At 43.1% G+C, this 14377-nt stretch overlaps 1 protein-coding gene across 1 annotated transcript; it reads right to left on the reverse strand.

The window, feature by feature from the left end:
• Window positions 1–2467: 2467 nt before the first annotated feature.
• Window positions 2468–13208, reverse strand: NUF2 (NUF2 component of NDC80 kinetochore complex; the record flags this gene model as incomplete). The annotated part of the gene is made up of 13 exons (XM_084211098.1): window positions 2468–2617; window positions 2856–2991; window positions 4437–4612; window positions 5386–5526; window positions 6401–6538; window positions 7202–7264; window positions 8187–8283; window positions 9466–9539; window positions 10013–10110; window positions 10960–11021; window positions 11183–11259; window positions 12151–12225; window positions 13086–13208. 13 exons carry the CDS (start codon window positions 13206–13208, stop codon window positions 2468–2470), a joined length of 1410 nt encoding a protein of 469 aa, XP_084067224.1.
• Window positions 13209–14377: the final 1169 nt, after the last annotated feature.

Genomic DNA, 14377 nt, shown 5'->3' on the forward strand with positions numbered 1-14377 from the left:
CCTCAGCACACAGGTGCATTTATCTGCCAGATTTCTTTACTCTGCACCTCACAACCTCGTGATTTACACACACTTGAGCCTTTCACACTCCCTCCTAATCCCCCTGCACAAATAACAGGGAACAGACTCCCAAATGCAGGCTCCTTCTTTCAGAGTAGCTCCCACTTCGGCAGCATCAAGGGTCGTATCCTTAGATGGAAATATATGTCAGTAAGTTTGAACTTGTAGCTCACCTGGTCCTGGCTGCTCCTAGAATTTATGAGTGCTGAAAAGCTGTTATCCTGAAGCTGAAGATTCAGCAGGTTTTCCTTTGGCTTCCTCAGCAGAGCTGTGGCAGGAATGGAACAGGAATCCAGGGCCACTCTCTGTGCCAACATCCCCACCAAGCGGCCGGCACACCAGCTCCTCTTGCAGCTCATCCCTTCTGCCCCAGCAGCTGAAAATGGGAAAATACAAACCTGCCTCACCTGCTGTCACCCAAAACCTACAAAATATGACTTGTGAGACAGCTCTGAAGAGCTTTCCAGCCACGTTCTGGAGTAAAGGCAAGAGAGGAGTGATAAAGAGATTAAGGTGTCCTATTAACCCATTTCTCACCTTAGCCGCTATTATTTTTTCTGCTTTAAAAACTTGTGTACAGATTATGGTTAATAACTCCACAAGTTTCAAACAAGTGTGGCCAGCTCAAGCAGTATGATGCAAACTTGCTACAAGCTTTTTGTTGTATATGAAATACTAAACACACACACACACAAAAAAAAAAAATTAAGCTACACTTTTAAACAGCAGCTAAGGCAGAAAGATTAGAAAAAAACCAAACCAAACAAAAAAAAATAAAGAAAATTTTGACTAACACTGCCCTCTTGAGGGAAAGGGAGCTGTATTGCCTCAGCAAAACCCTTCTCCCTTCCCTGCCCTCCAGGCCACACTAAAGTCCCCCCACTGCCTTGCCATATGGTCAAGGTGGGGAGAAGTTTTTGACAAGCAGCAGTAGGAATCCATTCACACCTAGGAATCAATTATCTCTAGATAAATCATATCTTAGTTATGTTTTATTTGTAAGTATTCTAGGTACAAACAAGCAACAGTGAAAGCACAAGAACCTATTGGAAATAGAAAAACTCTTGATTTCCAGGTTTTTGTTTCTTCATGAATTGCAGCCTTTTATTTTACCCAAAATCTCTGAGAGCAGGAACCAGACTCCAGCTTTTTCTTTGTCCTGCAAATTCCTCCTCACTGGGACACACAAGCATGATGTCTCTAGCCTAAGAATCTTGATTTGCTGATTGCAATAATGCCCTGCAGTACCTGTTGGAAGTTTTTGGGAATCTCTTTCCCCAAGCAGTCTTTATAAGGAAGGAAATGCTACTGCAATATTTCAAAGTGCACTGGTGGCACTCAGGAACAGGGTTTAGTGGCAGAGGGGGCAGTGCTGGGTTAATGGCTGCACTTCATCTTAGAGGGTTTCTCCAACCTAAACAATTCTGTTACAGTGGAAAAAAAAAAAAAAAAGCTTAAAGCAAAACTTTAGAAGGATCTGATGCCTTCATAAGAGCTCCAGAAGGAACAAGCCCCTGGCCCTTCCTAACTGACTTGCTAGCACCTCTAGAGATGAAGAATTAAAATTTTAAAGATTGTTTGAATGCTCCTCCTCCTTTTATCATAAAAGACTGCTCATAGCACACATTCCTACAAATGTACAAAGCAACATTTTTCAGCTGAAACCTTATGCCAAATTAGTTAGGGGTGTGGAAAGACCCAAGTGAAAAAGGGTTAAATACCTTTATGTCAACTAGTGTAAAAATTAACATTTTATTTTTTCCAAATAATGAAAACCACTCACAAGTTAAGGTACAAAACAACAATCTATATTTAAGAGCATCCTAACACAGACTGATGAGGGTTCAATACCCCACAAACAGACACAATGAGTTCAAGCATTGAGAGGGAGTGTTCTGTTAACTAAACTGATATTAAAATGACACTTCTGAGCATTTACAGTTCCAAATATTTATGATGAGAGTAATTTGGCATTTAGATGGATGCTACTGCTCTGTCAGGATTTCATCTTAATTGAATAATGGTGGGGGAGCATCACCTCTTACTGACTTATCCTGAACATTCAAGCCAGACCAAGGCACCAGGTGTTCCCAGATCAAAGTTTGCAGAACAGTTTCCACAAATGCAGGGTTCTGTCTAAAAGGTTGAGCACTTTGGTGACAGCAGGACTTGCATTATTACCACTAAAAGCAGGTGCAGAGTGAAACACCAGAAACTGAGTGTTTTTTTATCCACATCAGCAAGCTCATGACATCAGGATCAGCCTGGAAAGCTAAACGTGTTCTGACATAGTTTTGGAGAAAGCTGGATTTGCCTGGGATTATTATCCCTCCCATACAAAGCAGGAGCTCTTGAGTTCAGGTATGAGCACAAACACAATGAAAGTAGAACACAAGTTCAGACAGGCTTAAGAAGCATTTACAGAAGATTGAATGCTGAACAGCCCTTCTCTTATTTCATCAATTTTTTCTGCTCTTGAGGCTGCAGAAGTCTTTACTGCCTTAAGGAGAGATTCATGACACTTGTCCAATACAGCTTTCAAAATTAGGTGTATTTCCTGGAAAGAGAAAATAAAGAAGGCAAAAAAAAAAAAATCCATCAGCAAAGTTAAATCTTTATCAAGCAAAATGTCAAGTGAGTGGTCTGGTGGACTCAAATTATTTAAAGGGTGTCTCTCCCATGGCTTAAGAAGCAGCATTCACAACACAGAGGGGAGGCTGCTTAGAGGATCACTGCACTGTCCACACTACAACAGGAATGTAAGCAGATTCTGGGGGTTAAAAAACCCCCCTCACCTTGGCTTTTGTTGCTTTTTCTTCAGCATCATCTTTCAGCTGCTCAATTTTGCCCTTCTTCTGTTTGATTTCCTTGCGAATGGCCATAACTTTGTCATACACAGCACCCCTCTTCTCCTGGACTTTGTTAAAATGTCTAAAGGTGACAGAAAAAAAAAGTTAGTACTGAGCCTTTTGACTCATTCCAGATGAAACTGAAGCCCACCAGAAGCAAACCTCGTATTTTATGATCATAAAACCAGCAGCTTCCAGAAGCAATGATATATAGAATTTACTTTCTCAGAAATTAATGTGATTTTTAAACAAGAATACCTTAGGTGCAAGAAGTGAAACTCATCCTTAGCAGGAGCCCATATGCACCTTCCCACCTCAAGGGAACAGTCAGGACATATTCTTTCATTCACCAGCAAAAACTCTTTTCTTCAACCAAGGTTACCTCCCTTCCCCTCTTGCTTATCAAAGCATTTAATTTTATCCCTCAAGGGAAAAGCTGCTGCCTATTTCTGTTTTCAATGTATCACCCTGATACATTAAAAACAGAAATAGGCAGCAACTTTTGATGAAAAGGAGCGTAAGACTATGTTGTTTTCATTGCTAAATTAAAAGCTACTTCTCACAGAAGCATTTAAGTCGGAAAAGACCTCTGAGATCAAGTCCAGCCTGTGAACACCCCCTTGTCACTTTGACCATGGCACTTTCTTTCCTTGAACACCTCCAGAGGCAGTGACCCCACACCACCCTGGGCAGCCCATTGCAAGGTTTAATCACCTTTCTGTCCAGAATTCCCTCCCAATGTCCAACCTATTTTCCTCCCAAATAATCTCCTTTAGCTGGTACAATACACTAAGTGCCATTCTGCACACCACACAAACCTCAAGCCTGACTAAATCTTACGTGACTCTCGCAGCCATGTGCAAGAAGCTCCCTTCCACCACAGCCAATAACGTTCCATATTCCCTTTCCTCTCTATCTGTGTAGATAAAAATTGTTTAAAAATCAATTTTCTCCCTAACAGCTCAGCACTAAGCTCACAGTGAAGCCAGGACCTTCCAGGGCTGCAGTTTGGTGCTGCCTTCAGCATATGGGAGGAAGGAAGAGGGGCTGAGAGGCTTTGATCAAATGACACTTTTCCTTTTGTTTTAGAAGCATCATGTCAGGATAATGCTCCTCTGAGATGCGAGCCCCATTTCCCCATGGGTCTTGAACATCTTTGATAATGAGCAAAAGTGGCAAGGGAAATTATGAAAAATTCATGAAAGGCAAATGGGGCTTTGTTGAAGTCTGATAAGTTGGAAAATTATCCCAATGTGACATTCTCTTTAAGAAGATAAAAGAATCAAGAATAAGCATTATAAATTAAATTAGTGCTCCAATAAAAGAATTGCTGTCAAGTCACATTGCAATTATTGATTTGAGACCCCAAATCCCTGCCTGCAGCATTACTGGTCTTCATACAGAGCTGTCCCACACTGCTCATTTTCCCCTCAGTGCCAAGCTGTGTGTTTGTAGCAGACATGGACTTTGGCAGCACATAACAAAGACATAAAGCAGCATCAGGCAGAAACATCAACTCCTCCATACTCGAGCACGGTGCACTTGTGCTGCTCAATATCTTCACGCATCTTTTTAAGCTGGATCTCAGCTGTAGCAAGCTTCTCGTGTTTGGCAGTCACCACTCTCTTCAGGGACATTTCATCTGTCTTGGCCTTTTTCAGCTCTACCTGAGAACTCTCAAGTTGGTCCTCCAGATTTCTGGCCTAGAGTACAGAAGTATAGAAATACATGAAATAGAAATAAATTAAATGGGGGCAGGAAATTATCAAGACAGCATACCCTGTAAATGTGCTAAGATTACAAGGCTGCTTTTTGAAGATCTGATTGCCAGCTCCTTATCCCAGTTCCCTGGTCTTTGATTATAAATACATATAAATGGATAAGGCCTCCTCCCTTAGGATGGCTTTCAGAAGTGACTGTGACTTCTGCTACAGCTTTTTGCCAAGACTCATTTCAACACATGCTATACAAATACCCAAAAAGACTCCATACCATTTTTCAATTGCTCCTAACAACTGCATTCTCCCAAAACCTAGTGGCAAATAGCAAGGGACTGCATTGTGACAAACATTTCATCAGAGAATGTCTGGCTTAGCAATATTAATAAATTTAAAGGCACTTAAGACATGACTCTTCCTGAAGTAACAATTTTTTATTCTTAGTTTCCACTCTCAAGGCAGAAGAAACTCGATTTCACTTTTCCCATCATTTCCTACCAACAACCCCAAGACAGCTCCAACTATTTTAGGTCAGGTTTCTATGGCAACAAAGGCTTTGACTATTCAAAGTGGTCAATAGCTAGTGCATAGTACATTAGCTAGTGCCACCCAGCAAAGCAGCAGCAATGTTTTACTGACATTTTTAAGAAAGAATTTGGAAACTTCAAAATGTCATTCTTTACAGTGAAAAGGAAAGAGGGGAACATTGCTTAGACATCAAATTCTCCCTAACAGGATATAATTTGGATAATACAGACCTCTGATGATACACTGGCCAGTCTCTCCACGTTTTCTCCCTGTATTTCCATCTTCTTTTGGTATAACTGCAATTCCACTTGGCATGATGGCAGAACCTCAACTACATCTCTATAACCTTCATATTTCTCAGTAACTTCTTGCTTTAAAGAGAGAAAAAGACTATCAATAAACAGCTTTAGAGTTCTTTCATATAGAATTAAAGCAATTGAACTTTGAACCCTCCCCTCATTGTTTAAAGACACTAGAAGTAATATTTAAGAGGTGGTGAAATGAGCTCTTCATAAATAAAAGTAATAAAAGAAAGGCATTTATTTGGAAGCACAGAAATAAAGGTGACATACAAGTGTTTTACACTGAATTAATCAGTAATCAGCTTTTTCTAAGAACTTTCAGAATAAAAAGCTGTGCAGTGAAGAAATTCTACACTGGTTAAACAAGAGTTATGTAAAGCTTCATACCTGAAATTACAGCAATTGAGTTTATTCCTTTGGAACAAAAAAAACTTCAGAGGCAAAGTGCAAACCACTGAAGTGTGAGCAATCTCAAATCACAAAAATGAGTGGATATTATAATTTTAAAAAGAATAAATAAATCTAGGAGGGAACTCCGTGTTCAGCACATTAGTGAAGACAGCCATTGATTCCAGGAACAGTGAATGACAACAGAAGCACTAGGAAACATATGTTCTAAATACAAAGATATTTGGGAGCTGACAAAATATTGTCTCCTCTGGAGAGCAAACAGCCAAACAGGTATAGATTCAAAAGTTCAACACCTGATTTTACAAGTGACTGCAATCTTGCCTTTCAAAAAGGAAAAAACAGCCCATCAAAAATACACCACCACTTCTACCACAAACCTTCAATTTTCTGAGGCTGTGATTTCATTTCAGACCAACCACTGTCCTGCTGGTGTTTTACCATCACTCAAGAAGCAGCTCTAGATGATGATAGTCCAGTAAAACATGCTTTTTCTAACAGAATACCTCCTTGTGTGGACAGAGGAAAACCTCACCTTAGATCTCTTCAATTTCTTGATAGTCTCTTTCATCATCTCATTGTAACTTTTCCGTTCTTCTGGACTCTCCACAATTTTGGATTTCAGCTGCTCTTGTTCTTCTTTCAAAGTAGCCAGAGACACTTTATACTCATTCTAGTTAATGACACAAACACTTTCACTATTAGTAATTAGGTGAACAAAGAGGAATTGTGTAGCAAGGTTTGCCATGCTCTTATGACTAGACAGGTTCTTTGGTGTGTAGTCATTCCTTATTAGGAAGTTTTCAAAATAAATTCCTCTAACCAGCATTAACATTCCAAATCAAAGCAATCAACAGCCTATTTTGCTTCCCACATTTGCTTGCAGGGGTGCAGAAGAACAGCAGTTAACTGGTATTTTCCACCAAGAGCCTGCCAGCTAATCCTAGAATGGTTTGGGTTGGAAAGGACCTCAAAGATCATCTCATTCCAGCCCCCTGCCATGGGCAGGGACACCTCCCACCAGACCAGGTTGCTCCAAGCCCCATCCAGCCTTGCATATGACCAGCAGCTCTCTCCCTCAGAACTCCTGACCTAGGGCTACTGAGGCAGTGACTGCAGCATTCCAGAGCCATGCTCTGCCACCCTGGGAGAAGAGCAGCAAGTTCAAAACCTCCTGTTCTGCCTCATTAGCCCCACTTTATGCATGCAAGGTAAACCCACAGCACCTCAGAGGTCCAGATTTCTACTGACTTAATTCCAAGAATAATCTGATCCTAGAAAGAGAGATGATCTCTCAGTTGATCTGCAGCCAGCACCCACACAGAGGTATACTCACCAGTTTTTGGGTTCTCTCAGCAATATCTGTCTTCTTTTGAGAAGTCACTTCTTGCAAAGCTGTCTGAAAAAAAAAAAGGCACCAAGCTTTCAACAAGCATCTCTACAGCTGCTACCTGCCTCATCCTTCTATCATAGATCTGTCCACAGGAGAAATCCCATTTATGGGTCCTTTGGAATGCCATAACCAGCAGAAAAAACTGCAGTCTGTAAGATTTCAAGGACAGGAAAGGAGAATATTGTCACCAAAACCACTGGAAGCACTAGGGAGGCAGCCAGCAGTGGGTAACTAGGAATAGGGATAAGAAATTGGCTACATTGACCCTGGCAGTTATTATACCCCCACAACTTTCTTTGCCAGGGGCTCTGTTCTTCAGGGAAAAATATAATTTAACATAAAGTCCCAAATAATAGTTAAACACGAGGTTAATAATGCTAATACTAGAGACAGGACTTGACAAAACAAAAAAAATCCTGACCATAGAATATTATTTGCTTTCTCCCAAAGGAGCTAAAAAAGTTATCTATGAGACCTGAGAGGCAAGTTTCCACTGCTGAAAAGCCACCCCTGCAGTTAACACTATTCTTTCTGCCAGGCATTCCCTTGGGTGACCCTTCTTAGGCCTCATTTCTTGCCATGGCTCACCTCCAGTTCCAATTCTTTGAATTCAAATGGAAAACAAAGAGGAACACCCCTATTTTCCTGTGTGGAAGTGTGATGTGCATCTCCCAAGTCATTGTAGAAATTCATTTCAAAAAAAAAAAAAAGACTCAACTATACCTTTGTACTCCCCAAGTCTGATTTAAAGCACATTTCACATTTCTTACAGTGAAACAAAGAGAGGTCTAACAGCATCTTGCTAAAATGGCCATTGTTTTAAATCAGAAAAATCCCTTTTATCCACTGAGTTAGAGGGAAGGGAGTAAAATCAAGAGAAGTGAGGACCCACAGCAGGTTTTCAGAGGAACACAGAACAAGATCCTACTTGTTTCCGACGATAGTCCTGCCTCAGCAGCTGCTCCAGCTCCCGAATGCTCTCTGTGAGCTGCTTGATCTCTGCCTCATGTTCAACTGGGACTGTGCTGAGGGAAAAAATAAAGATATTGGGCAGTTCCAGCATCATTATAAACCAGTCAGAGTACAGTAGATAAAACAATCACTGCCTCCACAGAGTTTACAGCCAGTAACTTCAGTGATCAGAGCAAGACAGTCTCAAATGAATATATCTTATTTTCCTTTGCTTGTAAGATTTTGCAGTTGAAGCATAATCTAAAGAGCTATTTTGGCAAGAAGTGGCACAAACACAGAGGACTAAATTTAAAGATCATGTTAAGCAAAGCATGAAAGTACAATTTTGGTGGTGACTTTCATTTATGAAATTTGCATGTTACCTGTCATACAAATAGCTTATATTAGTGCAGACCTATCCCAGCTAGGGAACCCCCTGTGTAGCACACACCAAGAGCAGCTGTCAGAAAAAAACCACTTTGTATTGAAAGCTCTCTTGGAAACTAGCCATTTCTTCATCCTATTATCCACAAGCAAAAACAAAACTTAATGGTGCAAAGACACAGGCAGCAGGGCTAAATGGCCTGAGAAACAGAGATTGTGGAAAACATGTCAAATAACTAAGGCAGACAACTTTACTCATCTATTAAGTTAAAGATGAGCTTCCTCCAGCTGTTGAAGGGACAAAGACACATCACTAAAAGCTAAGTAAGAGCAAAAAGTTTCAACCTAATTCTCCACATACAAACACAGGATTCCCTCAGTGCAACCATACACTCTAAAAGTTTTTGGTTTTTTTTTTCCTCTGCCAGCAGGGAAAAAACCCCCTCAGCTCCCACTCACCTGACTTGTGCTCCAGACCCTTCCCAGCTTCATTGCCCTTTTGTGGACACACTCAATGTCCCTCTTGCAGTGAGGGGCCCAGAACTGGATGTAGCACTCAGGAAGTGTCACAGTGGGATGGTCACTGCCCTGGTCCTGCTGGCCACACTTGCTGATACAGGCCAGGTGCCATTGGCCTCCCTGGCTACCTGGATCTTGTTCAGCTGCTGTCAACCAGCACCCCCAGGTGCTGGGAATGTTGGGCCAGATTCCAGCCCCTCTTCCCCAAAACTGTAGCACTGAACCAAGTTATTATGACCCAGGAATGGGGCTCTGCACTCAGACTTATTGAGCTTCACACAAGTGGCCCACTGATCCAGCCTGAGCAGGAAAGGCAAGCAGTGCATCTCACAGTGCTTACTCCTCACACTCACTTCAGTTTCTCCAGCTTCAGTGCTGCCTCCCGATTCACAGCCTCCAGGTGTTGGTTTTTCTCCATAGCTAATTTCTGCAAGTTAAATATTTAATTTTAGAGAAGTGTGGTTTCTCTCTGGGCTTTTATTAGAGCCTTGCTCATTGTTATTTCACATGAAATGCACCATCTCTGAACTAAGACATTCAGAACAGAAGCCACCTACAACCCAGCTTTTCTCAAAATGGTACAAGGCGTCAATCCTTCACTTACCAGGCTGAAGTATCCAATATATTGTAAGAGGAAATATATAAATATAAATATGTGTATATATAATATATAAATATATATCTATACAGTATTTTCCCCCCTATATATTGGGGGGGGAAAAACCCTTTTAGTAATATCCTAAGTAAAAATCAGTACCTTCCTGAATTACTTGGCTACATTTAACATCCCAACATGCTACACAAACCTGAAGTTAAACTGCAAACCTCATGCTCTTAGTTCTAAGTCAATATCAGCTATACTTTTACAGGCATCTGGAATAAATCAGCACCTAATCTTACATAGCTCTGTTGTAGCTCCAAGTAGACCTCACGCCGGAATTCCCTGAAGTTCACAAAGTTGAGGATGCCGCTCAAGAAGCGAACTGTCCTCTTGGTCTCTGAAACAGGAATTGCAAGAGCTCACTGAGCTGGTTTCCAAAAGCATTGCAATTGCTTCCAAAAAGTTGGGCCAAGCATAATTCAAGGAGACAGAAATTACAAAACACAGTCCAAATTAGTTCTTCCCCCACTCAGCTCACAAAGATTTCAGACTACACAAAAACCAGCAGCCAGCTGGTTACCAACACTTAGTAATTCTGTGTAATTTATAAATGAATAGTGGCACCTGGGAGAAAAGGCTGTTAACACACAGCCTCCCATTCAAACAGAAGCCAGGGAGAAAGGGTGTCAATCTTGAACTACAGCTCTGAAGAGAGAACTTCTCTGTAGCTATCAGCCAAACTGAAGGCAGCAATTTGAACTGCAGGGACTTTCTGTCTTTATTCCAAGCAAACTTTCTGAAAGATGATTACAAAAGCTTTCAATGTCAGACAAGACAGATCCAGAAGTGAAAGATTTCTTCGGAGCAGCATTTTCCAAGTCTGTGTTGTGGCAGAATCACAATTGGGTATTGAAAGGAGTGGAGCACAGGCATAAGAAATCCTAAAGCATTCCAGAGCTGTCAGGGTAATTTTCATCCCCATCTATTATTACACTGTTATAAGTATGTCACAGCCTACCTCCAGACCAGCAGTTCAACAGATTCACAGCATTCAAAGCTGCCCTCAGTTACTGACTGCACCAGCCCACATAAGGAATAAGAGCTGTCCACTAGAACCAGCTTAAGAAGAGCAGCCAGAAGGACATTTCTCCACACTAGATACCAATCTGGCTATGCCCAAGGAGAAAAGCACCTGGAACACCAAGCAGCACCCAGGAAACACAAGGATTACAAAGCACTTGCTTACTTGGGTTTAAAACATCAGCAATTTGGAAGTCACTGATCCGGCACATGGGCAGCAAGCGCTCCCTGCAAGGAGAACAAAACACAACCTCGGCTGAGTGACTGTCACTCAGGTTCTGTCACCATGGCTCTGTTCCTGTCCTGTACACATCTGCTACAAAATAGATCTTGTCCTCTCATCCCAGAACATCTGCCCGGCAAGCACAAGGAAAGCATCTTCTACTTACATGTGGATATACAAGTTACAGACAGGTAGAAAGCCTTCATGGATCTGTGGGTACATGATGTCAACGTTGAAGGGCATCTAAAGAGTAGTAAGAGTAAAAAGAGAGTCAGTGCATAAGTAGAGAATACTTACAACAAAAATTATGCAGTATTTTCCACAGCATTAAATAATTCCAATAGATTAGGAACACTGAGGATGATCTTCCCATCCACAGGGAAAGGATATTAAAGGCTGAAAATGTCAACAAAGTAAATAGCACACTATTTTAAGGGTCAACTTTGGCTAGAAAAGACAAAAAAAAAAAAATAATAACTAAAGCAGCAACATTACAAACTCTGGAACTGAATCTAAACTCTGTTTCATTTTGTTCATGACTTGTGCAGCACAACATTATAACAGCTACCAGCAAGAAGCTCCTTCTTTAAACACCCCAAAACTGACACACTCAGCTGCTTCATGGAGAAGCCAGGAGGAGAATGTAGTGGTACACTGTCCCCTTTCTCTGACATTTTAAACCTCACAGCACAGCATGGCAGCTGCTGGCACTGCCCGGGAAGAACAGAGTTACCTTGTGCACATTATATTCTTCCCTTTCAGTTTATCCTGAAAAGCCATGAGACAAAATCATTTACTCTCAGTTTCAAGGATCAGTTCTTGCCTACCAGGGACAGTAAGTAAATTAACTGTTAGTCAATTTAGGTATCAGCCTCTCCTCACTTTCCTCTCAGTTAATGGAGGAGTAGAGATGATCAAATATAAAAAGCAACATTTACATTCCTTCCAGATCAGTCCAACCTCCTCTAGCAGGAGCCCAGTATGGGTTTCCAAGGCATGGTGTCCCTCCAAAAGCTTGTCCACTCCCTCCTGGACCTCACAGACATTTCTGGCACCCTTAGCATCCCAAAGAACAGGTAAATCCAATATTTTTTTCCTTTCGCATCCCACCACCCCTGCCACAGGCAGCCCTACCATGTAGGCGTGCTCCAGTCGGATCCCACACACTTTCTGCAGGATTCTCAGGTAAATCAGGTGTAAAACTTCAAGCTGCAGAAAGAGATTACATGAATCAGGATTCCATATGTTAGATGACTGGGGGCTCTCAGGCCAGGCCATGAAAGCATTCAGCTTTTAACACATGAAGGCTGAATCCACTGACCAACAGAGACAACCAAGTTTCACTTTCAACATTTTTCAGTTCAAGCTTTATTTGTTGATAATTCAGTTTCATGGGGCAGCAGTCAGCTCGGGCAATTGCAGCCCTGACTGTGTATGCCTTGGCATTGGTTTTCATTACACTGCTGCTTGCTGAGCAGTATCCAAAACCAAGCAACGCCAAAAACTTTAAAAAGTTCACAGAAATGATAATCCTGTAGCAACGAGAGCCCTTCATTAGATTATTAACACGAAGATGAAAAAAAAAAAATCACTTACAAGCCAAGCAATTTTTCATTTATAGCACTAATCCATGATCAATTTTGCTTCTTAAAAACCATCCAAACAAGCAGGGCCAGACCCCCCCTTACCGCAGGCTCAAAAACAAGCAACAACAGCACCAGGAATCACTCAGAGGCATCAACTCTGCTTTAAAGCCACTTTCCTCCACTCACTAACACGAAATGCTCAGAGTGATGAACGGGGGTGAAACAGTAAGGGGTTTAAAAGCACTAAATGTTTAAAAGCAAGATGTTGGAACTAGACACCGTGGCTATTTTTACCGAGCTGACACAGGACTGGGGAAGACGGGCCGTGTGCTGCTGCTGACACCGCGGCGAAGCCCGAAGAGAGCCCCGAGCCCACCCCGAGCCCGTTCCACCCAGCCCCGCGGTCACTCGGGCCGGGCCAGCGCTCCCGTCCCACACGGGAGCCAGCGGGGCACGGAGCCGCCCCGCGCCCCCCTCACGCACCCTGGGGTTGCCGAACACGTCGCCCTTGACCAGGTTGCGGGCCTCGGCGCCCTCCAGGACGTGCGAGCGGAGGTAGCTGATGATGTCGTCGGGGCTGTAGCGGGGGAAGGTCATGGTCTCCATGGCGGCGGCGGCGGGGACGCGGCGGGGACGCGGCGGGGACCCAACGGCAAGACCGGTGCGCGCTCGCTGCTTGAAACCTCCGCGCCCCGCCCCCGCACTTTCGCTGACCTATCAGAGATCGCATCGTCATCGAGGGGCAGGGCTCAGCGCTTTCCCGCCCTGTCCTAGCCTATCAGCGGCCGCGCTGTCGTGAGTGGGCGTGGTTTAGTAGACCCCGCCCGCTGTGGCCGTTGGCCGTGAGGGGAAGGGCGGAGTGAGGCCGCCGCGTCCCTCCGGTGCTGGCAGGCGGGGCTGGCACGGCCTCTGGAAGAGTCATAAAATCCCTGGAAGGAGCATTAAAGTTCACCTAGTTTCCCGCCTAACATGAGCAGTGATACCTTCCATTATCCCAGGTTGCTCCATGCCCTGTCCAGCCTGGCCTTGAACACTTCCAGGGGTGGGGTAGCCACATGCTCACTGGGCATCCTGTGCCTCATCACCTTCACAGGTGATGAGAATTTCTCCCTAACATCCACTCCAAACCTGCCCTCTTTCAGTTGGCAGCCATTCCCCCTTGTTCTTTCATTACCTGCCCGTGTAATGAGTCGCTCTTCCTCCTTTCCAAAAACCCTTTAGATGAGGTACTATAATCCTCTCCAGGCTGCACAGCTCCAACTCAGCCTGTCCCCACACCAGAGTTGCTGCAGCCCTCTGAGCTTCTTCATGGTCTCTCTGGACCCGCTCCAACATCTCCACATCTTGTGCCGAGATCCCCGGACCTGGACGTGCTACTCCACATGGGATAGAACCTCCTGGCTCCTGGAAGGAGACAATGCCAGCCCAGCATTGCACAGGACTTTTGCCTAACTAGTACCACCACTTGCAGTGTGACACTGTGAAAAACGCCAATCACTTGGTTTTAAAATTTTAAAAGTTTAATAGTAATAAAATGGTTATGAAAATAGTAATATAATTAGAGTAATAATAATTTGGATTAGGACAATATGAGACAATAGAAACAAAGTGTTACAGACAGTTCAGGTACCTTTTTCTGAGCAACATAAACCCCAAAAAAGGACCCACATTAACAGAGGATTAACCCTTAAAAACAACAGCCTGTTGCCTATCCATACACCTCATCCATGATGCATCAATTCCATTCACACACAAGATTCTGTCTGGTCATCGTC

This window comes from Fringilla coelebs, assembly GCF_963513975.1.
Source record: "Fringilla coelebs genome assembly, chromosome: 9".
NCBI lineage: Eukaryota > Metazoa > Chordata > Aves > Passeriformes > Fringillidae > Fringilla > Fringilla coelebs.